The 23,760-nt window shown below is 33.8% G+C and overlaps 1 protein-coding gene and 1 pseudogene across 19 annotated transcripts in view; both read right to left on the reverse strand.

The window, feature by feature from the left end:
- The window catches only part of PPFIA2 (PTPRF interacting protein alpha 2), a 465,199-nt gene that overhangs the window by 289,518 nt on the left and 151,921 nt on the right, over positions 1-23,760 (reverse strand). For 5 of the 19 annotated variants that reach the window (XM_045844998.1, XM_045844999.1, XM_045844997.1 and 2 more), the window contains exon 1: positions 15,693-16,015. The exons of the other annotated variants lie outside the window; for them this stretch is intronic. In XM_045844998.1, the coding sequence (XP_045700954.1) occupies positions 15,693-15,773 (81 nt within the window). In that variant the 5' untranslated portion in view covers positions 15,774-16,015. Of the gene's footprint in view, positions 1-15,692; positions 16,016-23,760 lie in introns of those variants that run through there. 19 annotated transcript variants of the gene reach the window in all.
- LOC123822853 lies at positions 9,049-9,118 on the reverse strand (annotated as a pseudogene).

Raw genomic sequence — 23,760 nt, forward strand, 5'->3', positions numbered from 1 at the left:
ATTTTAGTAAACACCTAAAACTGTGGATTTCATCATAGAGTAATGAGGACACTGAACTTAATAATCCTGCCAAAACAGAGTGTTTTCCACATCATTCCTTTCACCACCTACCATCCTATGACAAAGCAAATAGTTACATATTCTGAGCAGACAACCAGGGCAAACATGGGTCCAGAAAGTCATCATTATTCACAGTGTTTCATGAAAAATTTAAAGTCCCACTTAAGTTTATCAGTCTCAACTCTTACATATTGACCTTGTAATCATTCCTCCTTGGACAAATATTTATGAATTACTGACTTTGTGGTCAGAACTTTGATAGACTGAAGTGAATCAAAATGTATAAAGACATACATGGGTCCTGCTGTCTAGAATCTCCATTGAAAATTTTAAAAAGCCAGTATATAAAAATGTATGATTATGTACTGAAATAACCAGAATGAAATGAAATAATACAGTGCCATAAACCTATCAAACAGAAGAACTTGAGCTTATCTAATGGGTCAGCAAAAATTTTTATATTAAGATAGAATTCAGTTGAATACAAAATTTGTAAGTGAAAAATGACAGAAACAGGAGAAAAGTTTACTACTCTCTCATATAAGAGACTCCTGGATATACGTGGCCCAAGGCTATTTGAAAGAAGCTCTAAGTTGACAGGGGCCTGTATTCCTTCCCTTTTGTTTCTGCCAGTATAAACATGTGCTTTTACCTCATTAGCAAAGGTGGCTGTTTCAGATTTAACAATCAGCTCTGCATTCCAGCTAGACAAAAGAGTAAAGTGGGTGGCTTCTATTCCTTTTAAAGAGCTTCTTAGAACTTCCACACAACATGTTCCCTTACATTAGCAAGTGAGAACTAGTTGTAAGAGAAGATGCTATACTCACATGAAATGGACCAAATTAAGATTTGGAACCTTATAATAAAGAAGAAAATGGATATTTAATGGTTTGCCTGAGAAAATGACTTTACATCTGAGGTTGGAAGGGTGAATAGATCTTCACCAGATGGTGGGAGGAGGGGAGGAGTAAAGGGCATGCGAGACAGAATCACAAGCCACAGGCTACACCAGCCTCCCTTGCAGCTGGACATGAACCACCTGTGTCTTGTAGTACTTTATGTGGGAAATAAACTTCTTTATTTTAGCCAATGTTGGATTGAGATCTTTTAAATATACAATTCAACCTTATCCTAACTAATCTTACCTAATATAGCAGCATTTGTTAACCCCTTGGAGATAATGCCTAATTTCTCTATTCTACTATTTTTCTTGAGTTTGCTATATGATTAATTTTTTGTTTATTAGTATTATAAATTTACATTTACAATTAATCTATGTAAGTTTTCAGTATTATCACAGACACATGTGAATAAATCTCTACTGTCAAGATCATATAAATATCATTAAAATATATAAATATTATGTATACATATTTTATAAAAGCTGCTTAGCATTGCTGAGCTAATGTGAAGGTTTTGAAAATATTTAGATAACTAAGTCATATTTTAAAAATATTTCTCTGAAAAACATATTTTAAAATAAATCCATTTAAGTGCTACACTTTGATGTGATACGTTGTCTGAAAATATCTCCTACCCATTTTTTGTTGTTCTTGTTTATTTGTTTCACTCTCAGCGGCAATTTAGTGTTGGGAGTTGGCTGGGGCAGGAGTGCCTCTTCTTGTGAGAATGTGCACAAGACTTCTGGGGCACACACACAGCACAGTCGCTGACTTGTGAGCAATTCCAAAGAGCTAGGAGGAAGCTGCAGTGCCTTCATGATCTCATTTCAGAAGGCACGCTCTTTTCCTTGCACCTTATGTTAGTGGTCAGTTCTAATTTAATGAAGGAGGAATTTACACAAAGGTGTGAATTTTAAGAAGTGAGGTTCATCAGCAGTTATCTTGGAAGTTAGAAATTAAGTCAGGTATTATTAATAATATCATCATCATTATTATTTTATTATAATCATTTTTTTATAAAATGCACACCATGTACTTGGTAGTTTACTCATTCATTTTTTCATTTTTAATTTTTACATGTTGATTTTTTAGAGAGAGGAAGGAGGAGAGGAGAGAGAGAGAAACACTGACTTGTTGTTCTGCTTATTTATGCACTCATTGCTTGATTTTGACCTGTGCCCTGACTGGGATAAAACCTACGACACTGGCCAGGGTCTCATTTCTAATCTTTATAAAATTCATTTACTTCATTTATAATTTTCACAAAATTTCTGTGAGGCAGGTTTTATTATTTTCATTTTATAGTGAGAAAACTAAAATTCAAAGTAGTTACATATAGAAATTCAAATTAAAACCACAATAAGATATCATCTCACACCTGTCAGAATGGCTATCATCAATAAATCAACAAACAACAAGTGCTGGTGAGGTTGCAAAGAAAGAGGGACCCTTTTGCGCTATTGCTGGGAATGCAGACTGTGCAGCCACTATGGAAAGCAATATAGAGGTACCTCAAAAATTAAAAATGGAACTGCCTTTTGACCCAGTGATTCCACTGCTGGGAAAGTACCTGAATAATCCCAAATCACCAATTCAAAAGAACCTATGTACCCCTATGTTCATAGCAGTACTATTTATAATAGCCAAGTGCTGGAAACAGCCTAAGTGCCCATCAGTAAATGAGTGACTCAAAACACTGTGGTATATTTACAAAATGGAATACTGTGCAACAGAAAAAAGGAACTCTACTTTTTGCAACAGTGTGGATGGAACTGGAGACTAGTATGCTAAGTGAAATAAGCCAGGTGATGAAAGACAAATACTGTATGATCTCATTTATAAGGCAAATCTAATGAACAAAATAAACTAATGAGCAAAGCAGAACCAGAGTCATAAAACCATGGAATAGGCTGAGAGTGATAAGAGATGAGGAGGGAAGGAAATAATAGTGGAAAGAAGGGGAAGGGACTAGACAAAGAACATGTATGAGTGACGCATGGACATGGACAACAGTGTGGGGACTGATGGTGGGAGCAGGGGGTGGGCAGGGCAGAGAAGGGCAAAGGGGGAAAATTGGGACAACTGTAATAGAATAGCAGTAAAAAAATTTTTTAATGAAAAACATCAAAAATAAAAATAAATATTTAGTATTTAGCAGTGATAACTTCAGAAAAAATATTCGATAAGAAAATTGAAACTGATTTTTATAGCTGGGTATTATAGAGGTTCAAACAAATTGAAATAGAACCCCTAAGTTTTATATCGAGCTCCCATTAAGTATATAGATACTGATATAATTTAGTGGACATTAAATTTGAACAAATATATTTATTTAAAATGTATGAATATTTAATTAAAAATCCTTACAACAATAATTTATGACCTTAATTATAAGTAAACAAAAAACCAATAATAATACACACACACATACACAAACATGACAAGATAGTGAGGCTAGTCAACTATCTTCTGTCAGATAATTAATATTTTATAGTCACAATGTTAATTTTAATCTACATATTCTCAGCATAAAGATGCATTTTGTGACCTTTGGGATAATTGCAGGCAATTATATATGTAGACATTTATTGGGCAGTTTGTTCTCCTAATACTGTGGCCTTAAGGAACATAGAGTATAATAGGGAAACAAATATGCATACTTAAATTAGACTTGTGGTAATTATTATAATTGAAGTAAAGAAATCATTTTATGAGATCTTAGCAAGAGGGTACATGAACCTAACTAAGGACTGTAACACATTCATAAAAGACATATATTACACTGAACTCTAAAGAATTAATGAAATTTGCCCTGGCCAGTGTGGCTCAGTGCATTGAGTGCCAGACTGCGAACCAAAGGATCATTGGTTCAATTCCCAGTCAGGGCACATGCCTGAGTTGCAGGCCCAGTCCCCAGTGGGGTGCTCATGAGAGGCAACCACACATGATGTTCCTCTCCTTCTCTTTCTTTCTCCTTTCCCCTCTCTCTAAAAATAAATAAATAAAATCTTTAAAAAGAAGAATATTGAGAAAAAGAATTAGTGAGATGTGGGGGCAAAAAGGAATAGAAGAAATGATGGGATATGAAGGAAGTTCTAGGAACAGTGAAGAATATAGAGATGTAATGAACACTCACTGATATCTTAAAGGAAATCTACAATCTGTTGAAACTGTCTGTTTATAATAAATCTCATTACAGTAAAGTGGGAAAGGTTTGGAACAGAGGTGGGGCACCACAGTCAGGAGGCAAGCAGATGACAGCACATTTATGATGAAGGGAAATCCAGGTTGGGCCAACCAAGCAGATTTTCTCTCCCTCGAATTTAAATTTGAGTAGAGGCATATAGGAAGAGTTGGCTTATCTGAAGAGAACATCTTTCAGTTCATTCTAATGCAGAGATGTAAAGAGTTGCTCTGATCCCTTCAGGTCTTCATTCAAATGTTCTCTTCTTCTGGACACTTCCTTGTTCACATGGTTCAATCTGCATATTTATACTCCTCCCCTTTCCATGGTTTATATCTCCCCTTTGTATTTATCACCATCTAACATACCATGTAGTGTCCGATTTACTTTATCTATCATTCTGCTAGCTTCAATTTTCATTTGCTCACTACACATCCAAGGCATAGATCAGAACCTGGCACATAGTTGGCTATACAAGTCAATAAATTCTTGAATCTTTGACTTTTCTTTTGAAGTTTCCCACATCATTCTAATATTTTTTTAAATCCAAGAAAATTCTAAAAATATAAGGGAAAATAGAGTGGAGCTCTGTTTAGGATGGTCTCATAGAAAATGTCCCCTTGGTCATTCATAAAACATGGCTGGTATATATGGGTCAAAACAATTTTTTGCATCTATGTTTGTGTGATAGAGTTATTTTGAATATCCTTACTATTTTTTCAAGTAATGTTCTTTCTTGAAGACACATTTGAAATTACCTGACTCTTTTAGCATGTCACTGTACTTTACATAATGCTTTATTATATATATTTTGACCTATTATATATTGTAATAATTGTTCCTTAAAAATATAGACCACACGTAAAATTAGTTATTAATTACTATTCCCTGAAGGAAAAAATGTATGCAAATATATGAATTGCATTATATTACTGTTAAAACATTTGATTCTTTATGCATATATTTTAACATCTAAATAAAATGGCATTAAAACAAAAACACTTAAACAATAATAAAGCATAAGTCTTCAAATATAATGAATTTGTATTTTATTTATGATAGCATATATTTCTTAGGATTTCAAAAAAGTCTTCTTTTTGTAGCATCTTTGTAACATTAATTTTGATACTTCTGTGGCTTCCCAGAGGCATATTATAACCTCAAAGATGGATCTTCTTACAAAAATTAGATTAATATGTTAAATAAGAAAAACAAAAATATAGGATAAAAGAAACAGTATGCTATGGAACAGTGTAGCATAGCATTGTAGTTCAGAACTGTCACTTTTGCACTGATTTATAAAAAACAAATAATGTTATTTTCTATGACCTCTGTGTTTTTCCACAACATAATTAAAATTGTGAATATTTAAGATACAAGAACTAGAAAGGGAATTAAGAAAAAATTCCCATTTGCAATTGCTACAAAAAGTTAAATACCTAGGAATAAACCTAACCAAGGATGTAAAAGACCTGTACTTTGAAAACTATGAGTGAAGAAAGAAATTGAAGAAGACACAAATAAGTGGAAGCACATACCATGTTCATGAATAGGAAGAATTAACATCATTAAAATGTCCATACTATTCAAAGCAATTTATAGATTCAATGTAATTCCTATCAAGATTCCAATGGCTGATTTCACAGAACTAAAACGAATATTTCAAGAATTTATATGAAACCACAAAAGGCCCCACATAGCAACAGCAATCCTGAGAAAGAAAAACAAAGTTGGAGGAATCATGCTACCTAATATCAAACTACACTACCAGGCCATAGTAATCAAAACAGTCTGGTACTGGCATAAGAACATTTAGATGAATTGAACAGAAGAGAAGCCCAGAAATAAACTCATGCCTTCATAGTTCATTAATATTCGACAGAGGAAGCAATCACATCAATGGGATAGACAGTTTCTTTAATAAATGGTGTTGGGAAAATTGGGCAGATATGTACAGAGAAATGAAACTAGACCACCTTCTTACACCACACACAAGGATAAATTCAAAATAGATCAAAGATTTAAATGTTAGACCCAAAAGCACAAAAACTGTGGAAGAAAATATAGGCAGCAAAATCTCTGACATTGCTTGTAGTAAATTTATCGAACATATCTCCCCAGGCAAGAGAAAAAAAGAAAAAATAAAGAAACAAGTGGGACCACATCAAACTAAAAAGTTTTTGCACAGCAAAAGAAACCATCAACAAAATAAAAAGACAACCCACGGAATGGGAGAATGTATTCACTGATACATCTGATAAGGGGGTAATATATAAAATTAATAAAGAACTTACAAAACTCACCACCAAAATATAAACAACAATTTAAAAAGTGGTAGCCCTGGCTGGTATAGCTCAGTGGATTGAGCGCAGGCCTGCAAATCAAAGAGTTGTTCGATTCCCGGTCAGGGCACATGCCTGGGATGAGGGCCAGGTCCCTAGTGGAGCATATGCTGGAGGCAACCACACATTGATGTTTCTCTCCCTCTTTCTTCCTCCCTTCCCTGCTCTCTAAAAATAAATAAATAACATCTTTTAAAATATGGGCAAAGGACTGGAACAGACACTTCTCCAAAGAGAACATACAGATAGCCAATAGACATATGAAAAGATACTCAATGTCAATAATCATCAGAGAAATGCAAATTAAAACCACAATAAGATATCATCTCTCACCTGCCAGAATGGCCATCATCAATAAATCTACACACAGCAAGTGCTGGTGAGGGTGTGGAGAAAAGGGGAACCTTTTTGCACTGTTGGTGAGAGCTCAGATTGGTGTAGCTACTCTTGAAAGCAGTGTGGAGATGCCTCAAAAATTAAAAATGGATCTACCTTTCAACCCAGCAACACCACTCCTGGTATTATAACCTAGGAACCCTGAAATACCAATTCAAAAGAATCTATGCACCCCTATGTTCATAGCAGCACAAGTTACAATAGCCAAGTGCTGGAAGCAGCTTAAGAGCCTACCAGTAAATGGATAAAAAATCTATGATACAAAATAAGTTTGTATAAAAGAAATCCAAGTATACTTCTATAATATCAATGCTCTGAAAGTTTTTATTCTATAAGCACAAAAGTATTTTATATAAAATTAAGACCTTGAAAAGTTAATTAAATATATTTTAATAAGTTCCGTTATGTATGAAGTCCTTAAAGTGGTAAATATGTTCTGAGCATTTTTTTCTAAATTATTATTAAGTTAAAAAAATTGCTTGTGGGTGTTTTAAACATCACTTATAAATTATGTTATTTTTTAGAAAGTACATTTATCATTAAAACAACATTAGCTAATTTTGATTGAGTGCCATGTTTACTGGAAGAAAATACTTTAGATATATTTCCATAAATAATCCTTCTAGGGTGATGGCTTCAAGACCTACTCTCATTCCTTCACAACAGGCAAGGGAAGTGAAAGTACAGAAGCAATTACAATTGCTCATAGCCCCTTTGTCACCTTAAACCATGTGTTTAATTCTGAAGGGGATGCTCTTAACCATTATGCAATCTTATTGTGACCAATAGGGTAACATTAGAAAAGTTAGCTGTGAACTGGAATCAAAAGTGGGTTTGAAAATAAACTTATTTAATTAAAGTTACCACATTATAATAATAATATCCATATGTACCTTTAAAGTCAACCCAAATAATGTGCTAGTGTGACTTTTAAATAATTTTCCTTGAGTTGACTCTAAGATTTTATGCAGAAACCAAGTGTTTCGCTCACCATCGTTAAAGTCTGACATAATGGGGATGCTCAACAAAATGTGTTGAAGGATTTTGCAAATTAATAGAAAAGGATTAATTTTAGGCAGTCTTCAATGTGAACATGAATTCATTCATGCAACCTACAAGCACAGGCAACGTCTATTTGACAAGCATTAGGCTAGGTGTCAATAAACAGATGTAAGTATTGATGATTAAGTAAAATAAACTTTATGTTCTCCAGAAGTTCACAAACTGGGGTTAAAGAGATATAAGCAAGAAGCAAAATGTAGTATAATAAACAGTAAAGTGTGTTACTGAAGTGCAAGAACAGGAGAATTTAACTTATTTTAAAGTTCAGGTATGATATTCATGGAGTGGGTGGAAAGGGAATATGAGTTTTCAAAACAGATTTACAAAATAAAGCATATCCACACATAACGAGGCAGAAGCATCTAACCTGAATTAAGTTCTGGGTAGATGTTCAAAGAGAGGTGATAAGGAAGAAAAAAAGCCTCCGAAACACGTTTGCAAAATCAATCAAACACGTGCTCAAAATGAGAATTCAATGTATCCAAGGATTTCATGTCCCTCACCACCTGCCCCATTTTCCTTATTCTTTGCCAAGGTCATTTTATCTATTTCTATAGTATTCCCTACCCCATAAGCAGATGCCTCCTGCATTTGCATTTAGTACTCACAGAACTCTCTCCTGAGAGACAAACCTGTGTTTCCAACTGTCTATTCAATCTGTCCAAAACTGAACTCAATAATTGTTTTCCAAAGCTGCTCCTGCCCCATATTGCTCTCTCCCTCATGAGAAACTTCAGAGGTTCTTACCTTTTTCCTTTTATGTCCTTTTTTAGCAAGTTAAATTCTTTTGAATGTATCTTTTCATGACTTTTCTTTCCTCCATAATTGTTTTAGCTCACATTCTTGCCGCCTCTATTGTGGTCTACAGACCCCGACTCTGGCTGCTTCCACCGTTGCAGCAGCAGCTTTTTGAACTCTTACTAACCACCAGGTGCTGTGCTCAGTGCATCAGACCCTTTACCTTAAGAATCTCCTCAATCATTTCTCTATATCCAATTTTCCTGTCCTCGAAGCATTACCTGTAATATAGAGCTATTCCAGCTAGGTATAGGTGAAATACATGAAATATATTTGTGGACTCCAGGCTGGGAATATTACAACCATTTATGTGTTCCTATGGAAAGGCCATTCTAGTAACAAACTATAGAAATGATCCCTGAAAGTATAGTCTTAGGGAAGGTGATTGTAAATCAGGATATCAGTAAGACCTATATGATACAGAGCAAGACATTCATATTTTCAATTTGTAATTCAAATCAATATGTATTTACTCATGGTTATGTGCCAGGCACTCTGCTTGATGCTGCTGATTTAATAGTAAAAAGAAGGACATGCCACCTGTCCTCACAGAACATATAGCCTGCCTAGCAGATTTCTGTTAAGCAGAAACCGCTGCAGATGGAAGAGTTATCATGTCCTACATGGGACCCCAGGGGCTATTCGTTGGTTTCTAGAGTTGGCCTCACTGGTGTAAGGAACATTATTAAATTAACAAAGGTGTAAGTTTAGGAAAGGCTTTCCCCTTCAATTTACCTTTTTTCTTCCAGTACGTTAGCAGGATGTAAGTTTATTAACGATTTGTTTACTATAAAACCGTAATTCCATCCTGGCTGGTGTGCTCAGTGGATTGAGCACCAGCCTATGAACCAAAAACTGTAATTCCAACTAGGAGAATATTGGGTCAATAAAAACAGAATGAAGAGGTGTAACTAAATGAAAGTCTGAAGTATAAAAACCTAAAGAATCTGTATAGTACAATGCTTTGAAGTGGCAGAACCAAACTTCTATAAATTTCAGAATTAATAGACAATTTAGATTAGATATTAGGTAGCCTGGAAAACTTTTGCAGCTGTACTTCATCATCAACACTTGATCCAGTAGAATATAGAAGAAAAAGCACGGAATTTTGGATTCTATAACCTTAGATTCACCAGGAACTACATCACTTACTCTCTACATTATTGACAACTACGTGGGTTCGTGGGCATAAGTTTTATTTTATTTTATTTTATTTTATTTTATTTTTTATTTTATTCATTTCATTGCATTTCATTTGTAAAGCAGGGAAATCTTGACAATTCATTTGGATATTGTGGGAAGCTACTGACTTTTTCTTTCTGCCTCAATCCTATCACCCAGCCAAGGCACAATGCATATTCTAACTAAACAGAAAATACCAGCCTGTGAGTCCTCATTGAAATTCCTTAAACCTCAAGTTCAAGACCTTGAGGATGACATTTAAATTTATCTTTATATTCTGGAGTTTGCACATTTTACTTTTAGTCATTTACTATCTCTAACTTTTGCTCCAGTTATATTTTCCTCAGCCTTTCCCACACAGGAGTAAATACCATTGAATATGGTGGCCCCACCTGCTTCAAACACCTCTTGTGTTATCTCTGCCACTCATAATCATGGCTGCATATGATTGGCTGACAGAGAAAAACCTCAGTTCTCTATTTAGCTGGGGACCTCTGCCTCTTCTACTATGTAACCCTAGAACTGCTGAGGCATCGGTCATTCTTAGCATCCATGCCTTAATTCCAACCATTGTGCTAGATATATCCAATGCATTTAAAAATGATCAACAATAAGAAGTTATAATGTGCTCCAAATAATAGAAAAATAATGGTGAATTTCTAGTAGTACCAAAATGACTGAATATAAAAAAGTTTGGTTTTTTTGCTGAATAGCTAGAATTACCTGCATCGCTTTGCTCACAAAGACATGGTGTTTCATACTAATCACCAGTAATGGTTTTGAGTGAAATTCTTCATGCAGTTGAGATTTCCAGCTTGCCTATTAATCTTCTATACATTTCAAGTGCTAACCCTGTCTGCTAAATTGGAAAGTATATACTAATCAAATTTTAAATTTCTCTTGATAAAATGTGAAAAATGTCAAGTAATAAAAAACAGTAAAGATATAAAGAAAGAGGTCTAAAAATTTTTGTCTATCATAAAAATATGTTATATTTTTGGACCATAAGACACACCTAGGTTTTACAGGAGGAAAATAGGAAAAAAATTTTTGAAGCAAAAAATGTGGTAGAATTTCTAATAACATAAATAACATGGACTGCTGCCTTGCCCACCCCCAGCTAGCCAGGTAAGCTACATTTGGACTATAAGACGCACCCTCATTTTCCTCCCAAATTTGGGGAGAAAAGAGTGTGTCTTATAGTCTGAAGAATACGGTATATTTTAAATTAATTATTTATTTTTTATTAATGTTTCAATTACAGTTTACATTCAGTATTATTTTGTGTTAGTTTCAAGTGTACAGCACTGTGGTTAGACAATCATATACTTTACAGTGTGTTCCCCTGATATTTCTAGTACCCACCTGCACCATACATAGTTATTACAATATTATTGACTATTTTTCCTATGCTATACTTTACATCCCCATGACTATTTCATAACTAACAATGTGTACTTCTCAATCTAGAAATATACATTTTAAAATAATGAAAATAAAGCATTTCATTAATTACTCAGGGAGCTTACCTATTTTGAATAATCCAACGATAGTAGACAAAGGCTAAGTATTAAATTTACCTTTATATATCTTTAGATATTTTCTTTAATAATATATAGCTATGCCTTATAGGCTGCTCATATATAGTTAAAAATTGTTGCCTTTTGTGTTAAATATTCATACATAATCACTTAACTTTTAAATATATGCCCCAGTTTATTTAATAGAGATATCAGTGGTATCTGTGTGCTAGAGGCACAGATTAATACAACGTTCTCAGGGATTAAAACAAAACATAAGTATTTTAATAGAGGCAGGATCATGTAAACAATCAAAGAAAAGGCACTTAATAAGACATATAGAAATGAGGGGAATGTGTGAAGTCTTCACGAGGGAGGTGGCATTTAACACGAGTCTTTAGGTAAAAACAAATCTCCAATGGGCAGACTGCAAAGAGGCAAAGCCAGCAAAAGCACAGTGACAGCTTTGTGGGGAAACAGAGTTCATGAAGCAGAGTGTTGCATGCATTCCATCCTGACCACAAAGGGCTTTTTATTCCAAGTTGGGCAAATGAAGTTTATTCTTTAAGGACAGGGGTTGCATGAAGTAGTTTAAACAGGAAAATGGCAGATTAGTATGTATTTATATTTTGTGATAAAGTGTCTTTCTCTAATTTTCAGTGGGTCCCGGGGGGCAACAGAGTCAGCCACTTCTTCACACAGTGTTGGTAGTTAATGTTATTGATGCTGGGAGTGAATGGTGAAGAAATGTATTTTTAACAGAAATAATTCCTCTGTGGGTTCAATAAATAAAAGTGCTCCTGTCAGAAATAAATTCCTTTGATTTGAGGAAGTGGTCTGCAAACTTTGTTTTTGTAAATTTGGGGTAATAACCCCTTATCAGATGTATCATTGACGAATATGTCCTCCTATTCAGGGGTTGGTTGTCTCTTCATTTGTCAATGGTTTCCTTTGCTATGTAAAAACTTTGTAGCTTGATGTAGTTGCATTTATTTATTTTTCTTTTGTTGCCCTTGCCCGAGGCAATATATCAGAAAAAATATTGCTACAAGAAATGCCCAAGATTTTACTTTGTTTTCTCCTAGGTAGGATTATTATGGTTTCAAAATTTACACGTAAGTCTTTAATCCACTTGAGTTTATTCTTGCATATGGTATAAGAAGATGGTCTAGTTTCATTTTTTTGCACGTATCTGTCCAATTTTCCCAACACCATTTAATGAATACTATCTTAACTTTACTGTATGTTTTCGCATTCTTTGTCAAATATCGTTTTTGATAAAGCACACTATTTGTTATTGTTGTTCATGAAAGCTTGCATAGAGCAGGTAAATGTAGAATAAGGAAACATTAAGGCCTCAAAAAAGTGTATCCCTCTTCCCTACTATATCTAGCAGACACTAACACACTCCTATGAAACCTCAATGCTGTGCAGTTTGAAAATCACTAGGTTAAGATAGTTACTCTACAGGAAACGAGGAGGAGCATGTCATCAATACCTCTAAGAAGATTAACATATTAGGTGATGATTAACCAATCTAGAGACAGTAAAGCATGTAAATGGTTTTATTTGCAAAAACAGAGCTAAATGTAAAATCATGTTGGGACATCATTTTTGAGACATTAAATTAAGGAGAAGTTACCGCATTCATATGTACTATATGTTATGTGTATATCCATTTAATTTTGCTTCAAAGTTTACTTCACATTTGTATTTATTTGAGCCCCATAATTGACCGTTCTAATGCATACAAATATTATAATTAATTTTTATAGTAGCATTTAATCTTAACTTTTGTCTATCAAAGGGCATTCTACTCAACTATAATGCAGAACTTAATTTTGGTGATAAATAATTTACTAAACATACACTGCAAATTGGGTGTTGGCATCACCCATGGTTCAGGCTCCTTTGAATAGAAAAATGCTGACAAAAGTATAATCATAGTAATAGAGACCTTACACATGAGGAAACTCATTTAAATTAAGTGTTAGATGGACTAGACAAAAATAGTGTGTGCACGTGTGGAGAAGTATGAAGGTATTTGACTACATTAAAATTCAATGAAAAAGAAAATCTTGTAATTAAAAATCCCTGAGCTGCTTATCTGTTGTCTTTTTACCTTTGAACTATTCAGGTCAAATGCATTCTAAATTTTTCTTTTAAAATTTGATAATGTACAACTTTAGCAAAAATGGCAAGATGGTTTGAATATTTGATGAGACTGAAACTAAAACTCAATATTATTCATGCTAAGCTATCTTCAATTTTTTTGCATATGTTAACTCTTGTAATTTTAAGAAAGTAAGCATTAAAATCCCAACTTCTTGATGCAGTACTATTTCAGAAATGCATTTATGCCATTCCATAATGAGAAACACTTTTGAAAATTTAACTAATCACTTTCAAAAGGTACATTTTTTGAGAATGATCTATTACTTTCACAGCATCTTATTTCTTATAACAGTATTTCAATCACAGAAAATATATTCTCATAAAATAGCTGAAAACATATAAGAAAAATATTCATGTTTAATTATGTTACTTTGAAAATAAAAGTAGAGTCAACTTTTATACATCTTTGCCATCATGCTTTAAAATCATCTTTCTTTCCTCTCTTCCACTAAAAACTAATACGAACTAAAATTTAAACACATTTACTGGTATAAGTATAAAAATCAAGTATCATTTTGTAAATTAAAAATGTAGGATGGAGTTCATATCTGGTAACATTCATATTTCACCCAAAATCCTACAGTTTTTACACAAATTGTTATAACATCAACAAAATAGAACTGTGTTTAAAAATCATTCCAGTGTGTTTTCAAAGAAAATCGCCTGCCCAGAAGGCTGTCAGCAAGATCTTCACTGGAGGACTTGTAGAAAGCCTGTGTGATGACTGAGCATACAGAATTTATTGACCCTTAAACTTTAAGAGACTGAAGTAGAATACCTAATGTCAAAAGCTGCCCCAAAGAGCCAGTTACAGGATATTGTAAAGAGTGTGTGTATATCAGTGTACAGAGAAGGAAAAAAAAGGTAATAATTCTGCAGAACAGCCCCAGGGCACTTGCATTTTGAGTCACTGCCACAATAAGAAATCGCCACTGGGAAGCGAATATATTCTCTAACAACACAGACGTGCACTATCAGTAGACATCAGTGTAAAGCAGACAAGGCGACAGGATTAAAAATAGAAGTATAAAATGGGAGAGAGAGAGAGTATTTATACTCACTGCTTATAGTTTGCAAAGGCAAGAGACTTTAACAAACAAGATGTGCATTTATTCAGAACCACCTTTTAAAAGAATTCAGGCTACCTCTACTATATTAATTCACTAGGTCTTTATAGTTTTTTTCATAACATTATAACTATGTAGTAAAATAATTAAATGCTAGGATGTTTATATTCCTACAGTGTAACATATACAGGGAGAAGAGGTTCACTTTCCCTTTTCATGTAAAGATGATATGACTAAATTACAAAGTAAACCTTAGTACTGAAAGATGCAATTTGAGGATAAAAATGAGGTGGAATCTGATTTAGTTTAGACTTAACCATTTTTTAGATGGATGACTGATTTATTCTCAGGCAGTTGAAATACATTTAGTAGGTAACACCTTTGTGACTCACTATTATATGTATATTATAAATCATTTTGACTTTTTGGTAACACAGAAGATCTTCCATCTTAATGAGGTTTGGCTTTATCTCAATTTGAAAAGCATATTAAATGTGGTAGTTAAGCCTTCTGTATTATAAGATTGCTCATATATTGCACACATAAAAATTAAAAAATAAGAATCATATTAAACTATGTTTATGAAATACAAAACATTTTTCTAAGCCCAGTGGACACAGTTTGCAAAGTTCCATAAAATGTCATTTAATCCTACTCTTTCTGTGATATATGAAAGGAAAGTAAATCTATAATGTCCACCATATTATAGCTATAAATAACAGTATCAGTAGACAAATCTCACAAACCCTAAAGGATGATACTGTAGAAAAATTTAAAATCCCTGTGAAAATTAAATATTCACTACTATTTTGCTTGAATTCACAGAGAATCTTAATGTCATCTTATTTTCATATTTAAAGCATAGATTAAACTGACATACCCATTTCTTACATTCTCTTTAATACTTCTACACTTTGCAGTTTTCTTTTTCTCATTTTCCCTTTATTTTAACTTTGACTACATATTAACTTCCTAAGTAGTGAAGCCATTTAAAGCACACTTACTTGAAAAGTGTAAAACCGGGTCCCATTAGGAGGATGCACTTTAGGGGAGCCAGAAACGGTGTTCATATCCGAGAAAATCATCTCTGATCACAGACAATATAATCCACAAGGAGCTACAGATGCAGAGCAGAGAGCTTAGCGTACAGATAAATCCATGCATGCATTGAGGGAGGCTAGAGGGTAAAATGAAATCTGCCCCATCCTTCATAGATACATAGTGATAGCATTTTGAATCTTTCTCCTACGTTTGAAATCTAAGCCGAAAGGTCATCAGCCACTGACCTTTTGTGCAGCTAGCTCTCTAGAACATACAATGTTTAAATTTTTTTTTAAAATACAGAAAGAAAAGGCAAGAACCAACAATAAATGGAGCATGTGCAGGATCTGGCAGTGCTGTGGACCTGCCCATCTGTTCTCAGTGATAATCACCCCCCTCCACACAGTCTAGCAGAGTGATTATGCTAAATATCCTGGTTAACCAATAACACACAGTTTCATTTCAGGGTAGTATGCACAGTGTAATTCAGAGGACCTCTTCTGACTAACCTGAAGCATGTTTCATGTACTGTTTAAAGCTGTATTCGGTAACAAATTATTTTTCTTTCACTCTTATATCTATGTTTCTAAATCTGTATAGTATTTTGAAAAAGGTTTTTAATTTTGGTACAAAGCCCTTTATTTTAAAGTAAAGAGTTATTTTTAAATTTATAGATCAAATCTGACTAGGGCACCCAGGCACAAGGCATAGAATTCAGTAAAGTTATATAATACTAGGGATATCATCAAATAAATTACACTAAAATATTTCTATTTTTCTGAGCTCCTAAAGAGCATCATAACGTGAACATAAACAATCATTATTCTATTTCTCCATCTTAACTCAAAAACTATTAAATTTCACAGTCAATGCCTAAAGAGTACATTTAAAAAAATCAAACTCTATTTCTTATATATAGAAAACAATAATATATCTTTTAGATATATAGATTTTTGACACAGACCCAAACATATTAATTGTAAACATCTAGAATACATTACAAAGCATAATCATTTTTCTGTATCTTTTAAACAAATTATTCATTCTGCATAAAAGATCATATTCAGATGACTTTACACATTTTAGAGGTAAAAATAAATGTTCCATTTACACATATTTCCAAGGTGGAGACTTTGGGAGGACAGAGACAAAATAAGCCAAAAGTGGTGTGTTTGTGAATTTATCCAGGATGAGATAGTTATACACAATCAAGAACCAGAAACCATCTGCTTTGAATCTGAGGCTATAGACAAAGTACAGGGTCTGACACCAATAACTCCCCTTTTTTATTACAAAATCTTTTATTAGGAAATCATAAGGACGTAATTCGGTAACATTACACTATTATACTCAAGCACACCATATGAAGTTTTAGGTGAAATGTTTGAATTAAAACTATAAATTAGTGCACCCATATTATTACCCTACCAACCACACTCAAGCAGGTGTTACTTCTGCTGGACCCTATACAATGGGGATGGGCTCTTAAAACTTAACTTATATTCATTTGTACTTCAATTCTCCAATTATGATTCAAATTTATAATATTAATAAGGAGGAAGCAGAGAAAATTATTTTTAATTTCTTAGATGGTATTCCTACATTCTGGTAAATTTTGCAAATAGGTAACTATTTACCTAGCAAACACTAAATAGACTAGGAGATATTTTTAAATAAGTTAACTTTTTAATTTTAGAATTTTTATTACTGACATTATTACAGATGTCCCCATTTCCCCCTCTTTGCCTGCCTCCACCCAGACTCTTGCCATCCTCCCTCTGGCCATCAACACACTGTTGTCTGTGTCTATGGCTTATGCATGTATATTCTTAGACTGTTCCCTTCCCCTTCTTTCACTCAGTTTTCCCTTCCCTCTGACAGCTGTCAGTCTGTTCCATGTCTCCATGCCTCTGTTTCTCTTTTTTTTTTTTTTTGTTAATCAGTTTACTTTGTTCATCAGATTCCATATACAAATCATATGGTATGTGTCATTCTTTGACTGGCTTATTTCACTTAGCATAATATTCTCCAGGTCCATCCATGCTGTTGCAATGGTAAAAGTTCCTTCTCTTTCACAGTCTCATAGTATTCCATTGTGAAATTGTACCACAACTTTCTTTATCCACTCATCTACTAATGGGCTGTTTTTGGATCTTGGCTGTTGTAAGTAATGTTGCTATCAACATAAAGGTGCATATATTCTTTCAAATGGTTGTTTCAGGATTCTTAGGATATATTCCAAGAAGTGAGATCACTGGGTCAGAAGGCAGTTCCATTTTTAGGTTTTTTATAAAACCCCATACTGTTTTCCACAGTGGCTGCACTGGTCTGCATTCCCACCAACAGTGCATGAGGTTCCCTTTTCTCCACATCATTGCCAGCACATGTTGTTTGTTGATTGATTGATGATGGCCATTCTGATAGGTGTGAGATGATATTTTATTGTGGTTTTAATTTGCATTTCTCTGATGATTAGTGACATTGAGCATCTTTTCATATGTTTGTTGACCATCTGTATGTCATTTTTGGAGAAGTGTCTGTTCAGGTCCTTTGCCCATTTTTTTAAACTGTATTGTTTGTCTATCTGGTGTTGAGTTGTATAAGTTCTTTATACATCAGATATGTTATTGCTGAATGTGTTCTCCCATACAGTGTGTTACCTTTTCATTTTGTTGAATTTAGGGATAATTTTAGGTGTATAGAAAAGTTGCAAAGATAGTACAAGAGGTACCTGGAGAACATTATGCTAAGTAAGCCAGTCAGAGAAAGATAAATACAGTATGATTTCACTCATATGTGGAATCTAGTGAACAAACTGAACTAACAAGCAAAATGGGGAGAGACTCATAGATGGAGAGCAGGATGAGAGCTAGTGGGGGTTGTAGGAGGTGCAGGGACTGAGCAAAAATGAAAAGGGACTCATGAACAGCAGTGTGGCGATTGCTAGGGCGAGGAGTGTATAAGGGCACTGAAAGGTAATATAAAAAATAAAATAAAAATTAAATTAAAATGTTAAAAAAAAGAGTTCCCATGTATACCTTACCCAGTTTCCCCAATTAACATCTTACATTACTATGATGCATTTATCAAAACTAAAAAGCTGATACTGGTACCTTATTATTAACTAAAATTTAGACTTTATTTGGACTTCACTAGTCTTTCCTGTTCTGGGTTCCAACCTCGGGGTACCACATTTATTTACTTTCCATGACTCCCCAGTTTCATCTGGTCTGTGATAGCTTCTGCTTATTTTTTATGACTATCAAGAAGTACTGCTCAAGTATCCTCTAGGATATCCCTTGCTCTGATGCTTATATTAATTTTGTTTAATGATACTCTCATACTAGACTAGGGCTATGAATTTGGGATTTGGATTCCACCAGAGAGGTGAAGTGACCTCATCACATCATATGAGGGGGTGCATGATATACAAACATCACTAGTAATATTAACCTTCACAGTAGGTTAAAGTAGTATTTGTCTGGTTTTTCTATTGCAAAATTATTATTTTTCTCTTTCCATACCCTATTCTTTGGAAGTTAGTCACTAAATCTAGTGCATTATGAAATAGGTGATAAGGAGGGGTAAAATTAAGATTTACTCCTGGAGAAGGTAGTACTGACATATATTAAATGGAATTTTCTTGTATAGAAAGTTTGCCTCTTCTCTTCTAATTATTTTTCAATGATTTATTTTATCAGTATAAACTATGGTATATTTCCTTTATAATTTGGGTTATAACACAATACAGTTTATTTTATTGCTCAATTGTCATTCCTGTTTACCTTTGACATGCTCTCATTTTTTTTTGAACAAGGGATGATTTTTTTAACTGTTTTTTTCTCCTGTATCAATTGCCTGTTTGCAAAAAGTATTGGTCTCCTTAACTATAATTCTGATTATCACCACATGTCAACTTGAAAAAGTGTTTTATATTTTTCAGAATTATTTAAGCAGCCATATTAGTTTATTTTTTAAAATAATCTATTTTTACTCATTTTGATTTATTAACTCTCATAGAATCCATTCAAATGATTCTCAAATTAAATAAACTATATAAATATACAAGTTGTGGTAATCAGTGATGTATGTAAAACATTTTGTTCTTCTCATTTGAAATTACGGATTGGGATCGCATTTTCTCCTGTGTCTAGTGGGGCCCTATAACTCATGCTTACAAAAGAGCTGTCAGTGAAAACAATGTCTTCAAAACAAAAGAGAAGCTTCTTGCAAACCCAGGTTTTGCAGGAAAAATTTGTTTGCCAAATAAGTTATTATGGTTTAAATATAACCCTCACATACTTTTATGCTTACCTATAAATTGGTTCTGAATATAATTTAGACCAGACAATCCACTAGATTTCTCATTATTATTGTAGGGGAGCCAATAAATCAAATATTCCTTTATTATATGACATATTCCTATATAATCTCATATATTTACTGAATTTGCATCAAACAGCAAATTATTTAAGTTAGGAATTCTAAAGCATTTTGGTCAATAAAAATAAGATTTTTTTTCATATTTCTTGTGTGAGAAGGAAAAGAGAGCAGTAAGAATTAATGTTAAAAGAGGCAGGAAAAAGAAACATTATTAATATATAATTACTATATAAGCGCTGCTCTATTTTAAATGTTGTTGAAAATTGCCAAAATATACATTCTTTTCAAAAATTTTTTATGTAGGCTATTTATGATAATGACACTATTTCACTTTTCTGATGGCCTATTTGTAGACAACTCCACTTTCCCTCTCTGCCTGATAGATATAGGAAAAGTGATGTCCAGGCCTGAAAATTGCAACAGATCTAGGATCCTGTCTTGTGCATTATAGTTGTAGAGAACTGGTACCGTTTCCAGGTCCTGGAGGCAAAATTATGAAAGATATGGTCTCTGTCCTCAAGACACTTAAAGTTTGATGGGAGGGACATCAACTAATGAGGCAGATAATGAGTATGACAATTAAAATGGGGTCTAATGAATGCTAAAGATGGACTTAACCTAAGGAAGTTCTTCCTAAATGAGTTTATCTGAACAGCACCTACTCAAGGGATTTGTTGGAGTGACCCTGGCGAGAGCAGGAGGGTAAAGGCTTTCCCAAGAGAAGGGAAAGCCCTTCCCATTGACATGTGTGAAAAGATATAAGATGACATGGAATATTTGGGGAGATATAGCAGAAAACATTTTAGGGCATAAAAAGTAACTGTGCTAGATGTGCTTTTTCATTTATAAACATTTTCTCAAGTGAAATTAGTAAAGAGACTTAATCTTGTTAACACCCTATCTATGATATCAAGTAAATTTAGAACATTCTTGTTTCAAAAAGATATGAAATATAGCTTCATACTTTCATACTTTTGGTTAGTTATACTTTGGTTTTGTTTTTAGTTTTCCAAATAACTTTCCAAGATTATTTTGGCTTGTCAAGAAGTTTCATTCTTCATCTGATTGCTTTTCATTTATACTAAGATGATTTTAGGTATTAACTTGAAAGTAAAGTATATAGCACAATATTACTATATGAAACAAAATTTAATATGTTTATGGTAGCAGTTTCCAGACAATGTCTACCACTTGAAGGGTAAATAATACATCCATTTTAATTGTTAGATTTAGAACAGCAACCCAAATCTCTCCAGATGTACCTTTCACCAAGAGAGTGAATTAAGAGTATGAACTCTAGCCCTGGCTGGTGTGGCTCAGTGGACTGAATGCTGGACTGTGACCCAAAGGGTCCCTGATTTGATTCCCAGTCAGGGAATATGCCTGGCTTGCAGGCCAGGTCCCCAGTAGGGGGTGTGCAAGAGGCAACCACACTTTGATGTTTCTCTCCCTCTCTTTCTCCCTCGCTTCCCCACTCTCTAAAAAGAAATAAAATATTTTTTCTAAAAAGAATATGACCTCTAGAAAGTTTAATAACAGCTATTTCAACCACTTGAATGTTTATAGAAAGAAATTGTGAATGAAGAAGTAAAAGGATGACTAAATTGCACTTTCATAAAATTGGGTAAAATAAAGTCCTAAATCCTGACACTTGTTTCTAATACACTAAGAGAGAAGATTCCCACAAGTTAGCTAATATACCCTTATGCCTCTGGGAACAATTACTCAATAGCCTTCTGAAATGTATGTTATCGGTTTGATTTTACAAAAAGTTCAAAAAATATTTTAGAGCCTACCATTTCAAATTTTGGAAGATTCAGCTCAAACATTTTTTTCTATCACTTCAAAATAATTTTTACTCAAATAACTGTAGATATATTCTGCTTCAACACAAATCAATATAATTTTTCTTTCATTACTTTATTGATACTGGATAAAAAGCTAAAAAAAATTTATAGAGTGATAAGAATTTGGTGAGTTAAAGGAATACACTGAAAAGAACTTCTTGTCTGCTGTTAGTCTCTGGTAAATGCTCAGGTGGATAAAAATGCCATACTGGAGAAGAATAGGAGGGGTGGATGGTGGGAAAGAGAGGAGAAGGAGAGGAAGAGCAGGAGAAAAAGAGTGGAGAGGTATCACTACAATTTACACCATGTTACACAGTAGCACTATAGGATAATAAAGGATTTCATATCCAAGTATTCTGTTAGATGTCATTCCAGATGGAGTGAAATTTACAGACCAGATGGGCAATACGTCCTAGAGGAGTCATATGGATGGCATATGGAAGCTAGTTAAGCATATCCTGCCAGCTAAGTTATCTACCTATCATCTACCTAAATATATATTCACATTTATATATTCTCAAATATATATTTTCTGTTTATATGTGTATTCTTATCCTTGTGTCATAAATTTTACAAACTGTAGCAAAGATGACCCTCCATAGACAGCCAAAACTCTAAGTTTACTTTTACGTTCTGCTTCTGAGTTACCTATTTCCTAGGTGTCACAGATGACTCCATACAAGTTTGTAGGATTTGTCCCTTCATTCAGTCATCACTTACTCATTTGTTCAACAGTCCTTAGTGAGGAGTGATGTCGTGCCAGACCCCTGGTACATTTAGAACAGAAATGAAGAGCAAGTGAAGCTAGTGGTGAACACTTTGCATTTAGTCAATGAGAAGCTCCCTCGTACAGGTGTAGTCAGTGCTAGCAGTGAGCTCATTTCAGAGGGCATCCAAAACAAACAAACAGGAAAAAACCCTCCTTATGCCTTAGGGACTTTCTTCCAAGTTCAAGTGATTTCTTTGCTAGCAAACCATTCATTGCGATGCCCCAAATAATTGAAAACAATGTTTAGAATTTGTCGGGAACCTGCACGATTTGCAGCCATGTAGACAAAAAAATTTAACCACATTGAAATTTAAATTTATAAGCTCCCATTTATAACAGGAAAAATATTAAGTTTGGCATAAATTCAATCTTGATGATTTTGATGATAATGTGCTGGCATTTTGTATAATCTATATGTGTATAGATTTCAGAGCATCTCTGACAAAAGAAAATAGAAACTATGATTGAACAATCACTCCCAAGCCTTGAAATGTGCCCAGCATTTCAAAATACTACCTACAGCCTAGAAAAGCAAGATACAACTACCCACATCCCCTCCCACCTCCAGCATGACCACACACACACCCCTTACAGAGAGTGTCTACTCAGTCAACAAGTTTAATTCCCCTAAAGTCAGCAAATACATACTGTGCAGTCAAACAGGTTCTTCTGATGCTGAAATAGTTTTTTGAAACTAAAAGAGTTCAAATGTATGTTTTACACAGATCATAAATGTTTTCTTAATTAATAAACAAGAACATTCTTCACATAATATATGCTAAATAAATGTCTGAATAGAACAGAAAATTTACATAATTCATGAAGAATTCACACTAAGCTCATAATATTCAATTATACAATGGAGGCTGAAATTGATGGTAATCTGGGCAATACTCCACCCTGCTGTGAGCCATTTAAAAAACGAATGTCAGATTGTTTTTGAAGGAATCAGATAATCCCATAGTGTCCTATCACTGTGGCAATCCTTTATAACCATTTTTATCTGGTAGTGCTCACTTTATACTGAACTAT

Source organism: Phyllostomus hastatus, unplaced genomic scaffold (genome assembly GCF_019186645.2).
Source record: "Phyllostomus hastatus isolate PE091 unplaced genomic scaffold, TTU_PhHast_1.1 phas_contig_432, whole genome shotgun sequence".
Lineage (NCBI taxonomy): Eukaryota > Metazoa > Chordata > Mammalia > Chiroptera > Phyllostomidae > Phyllostomus > Phyllostomus hastatus.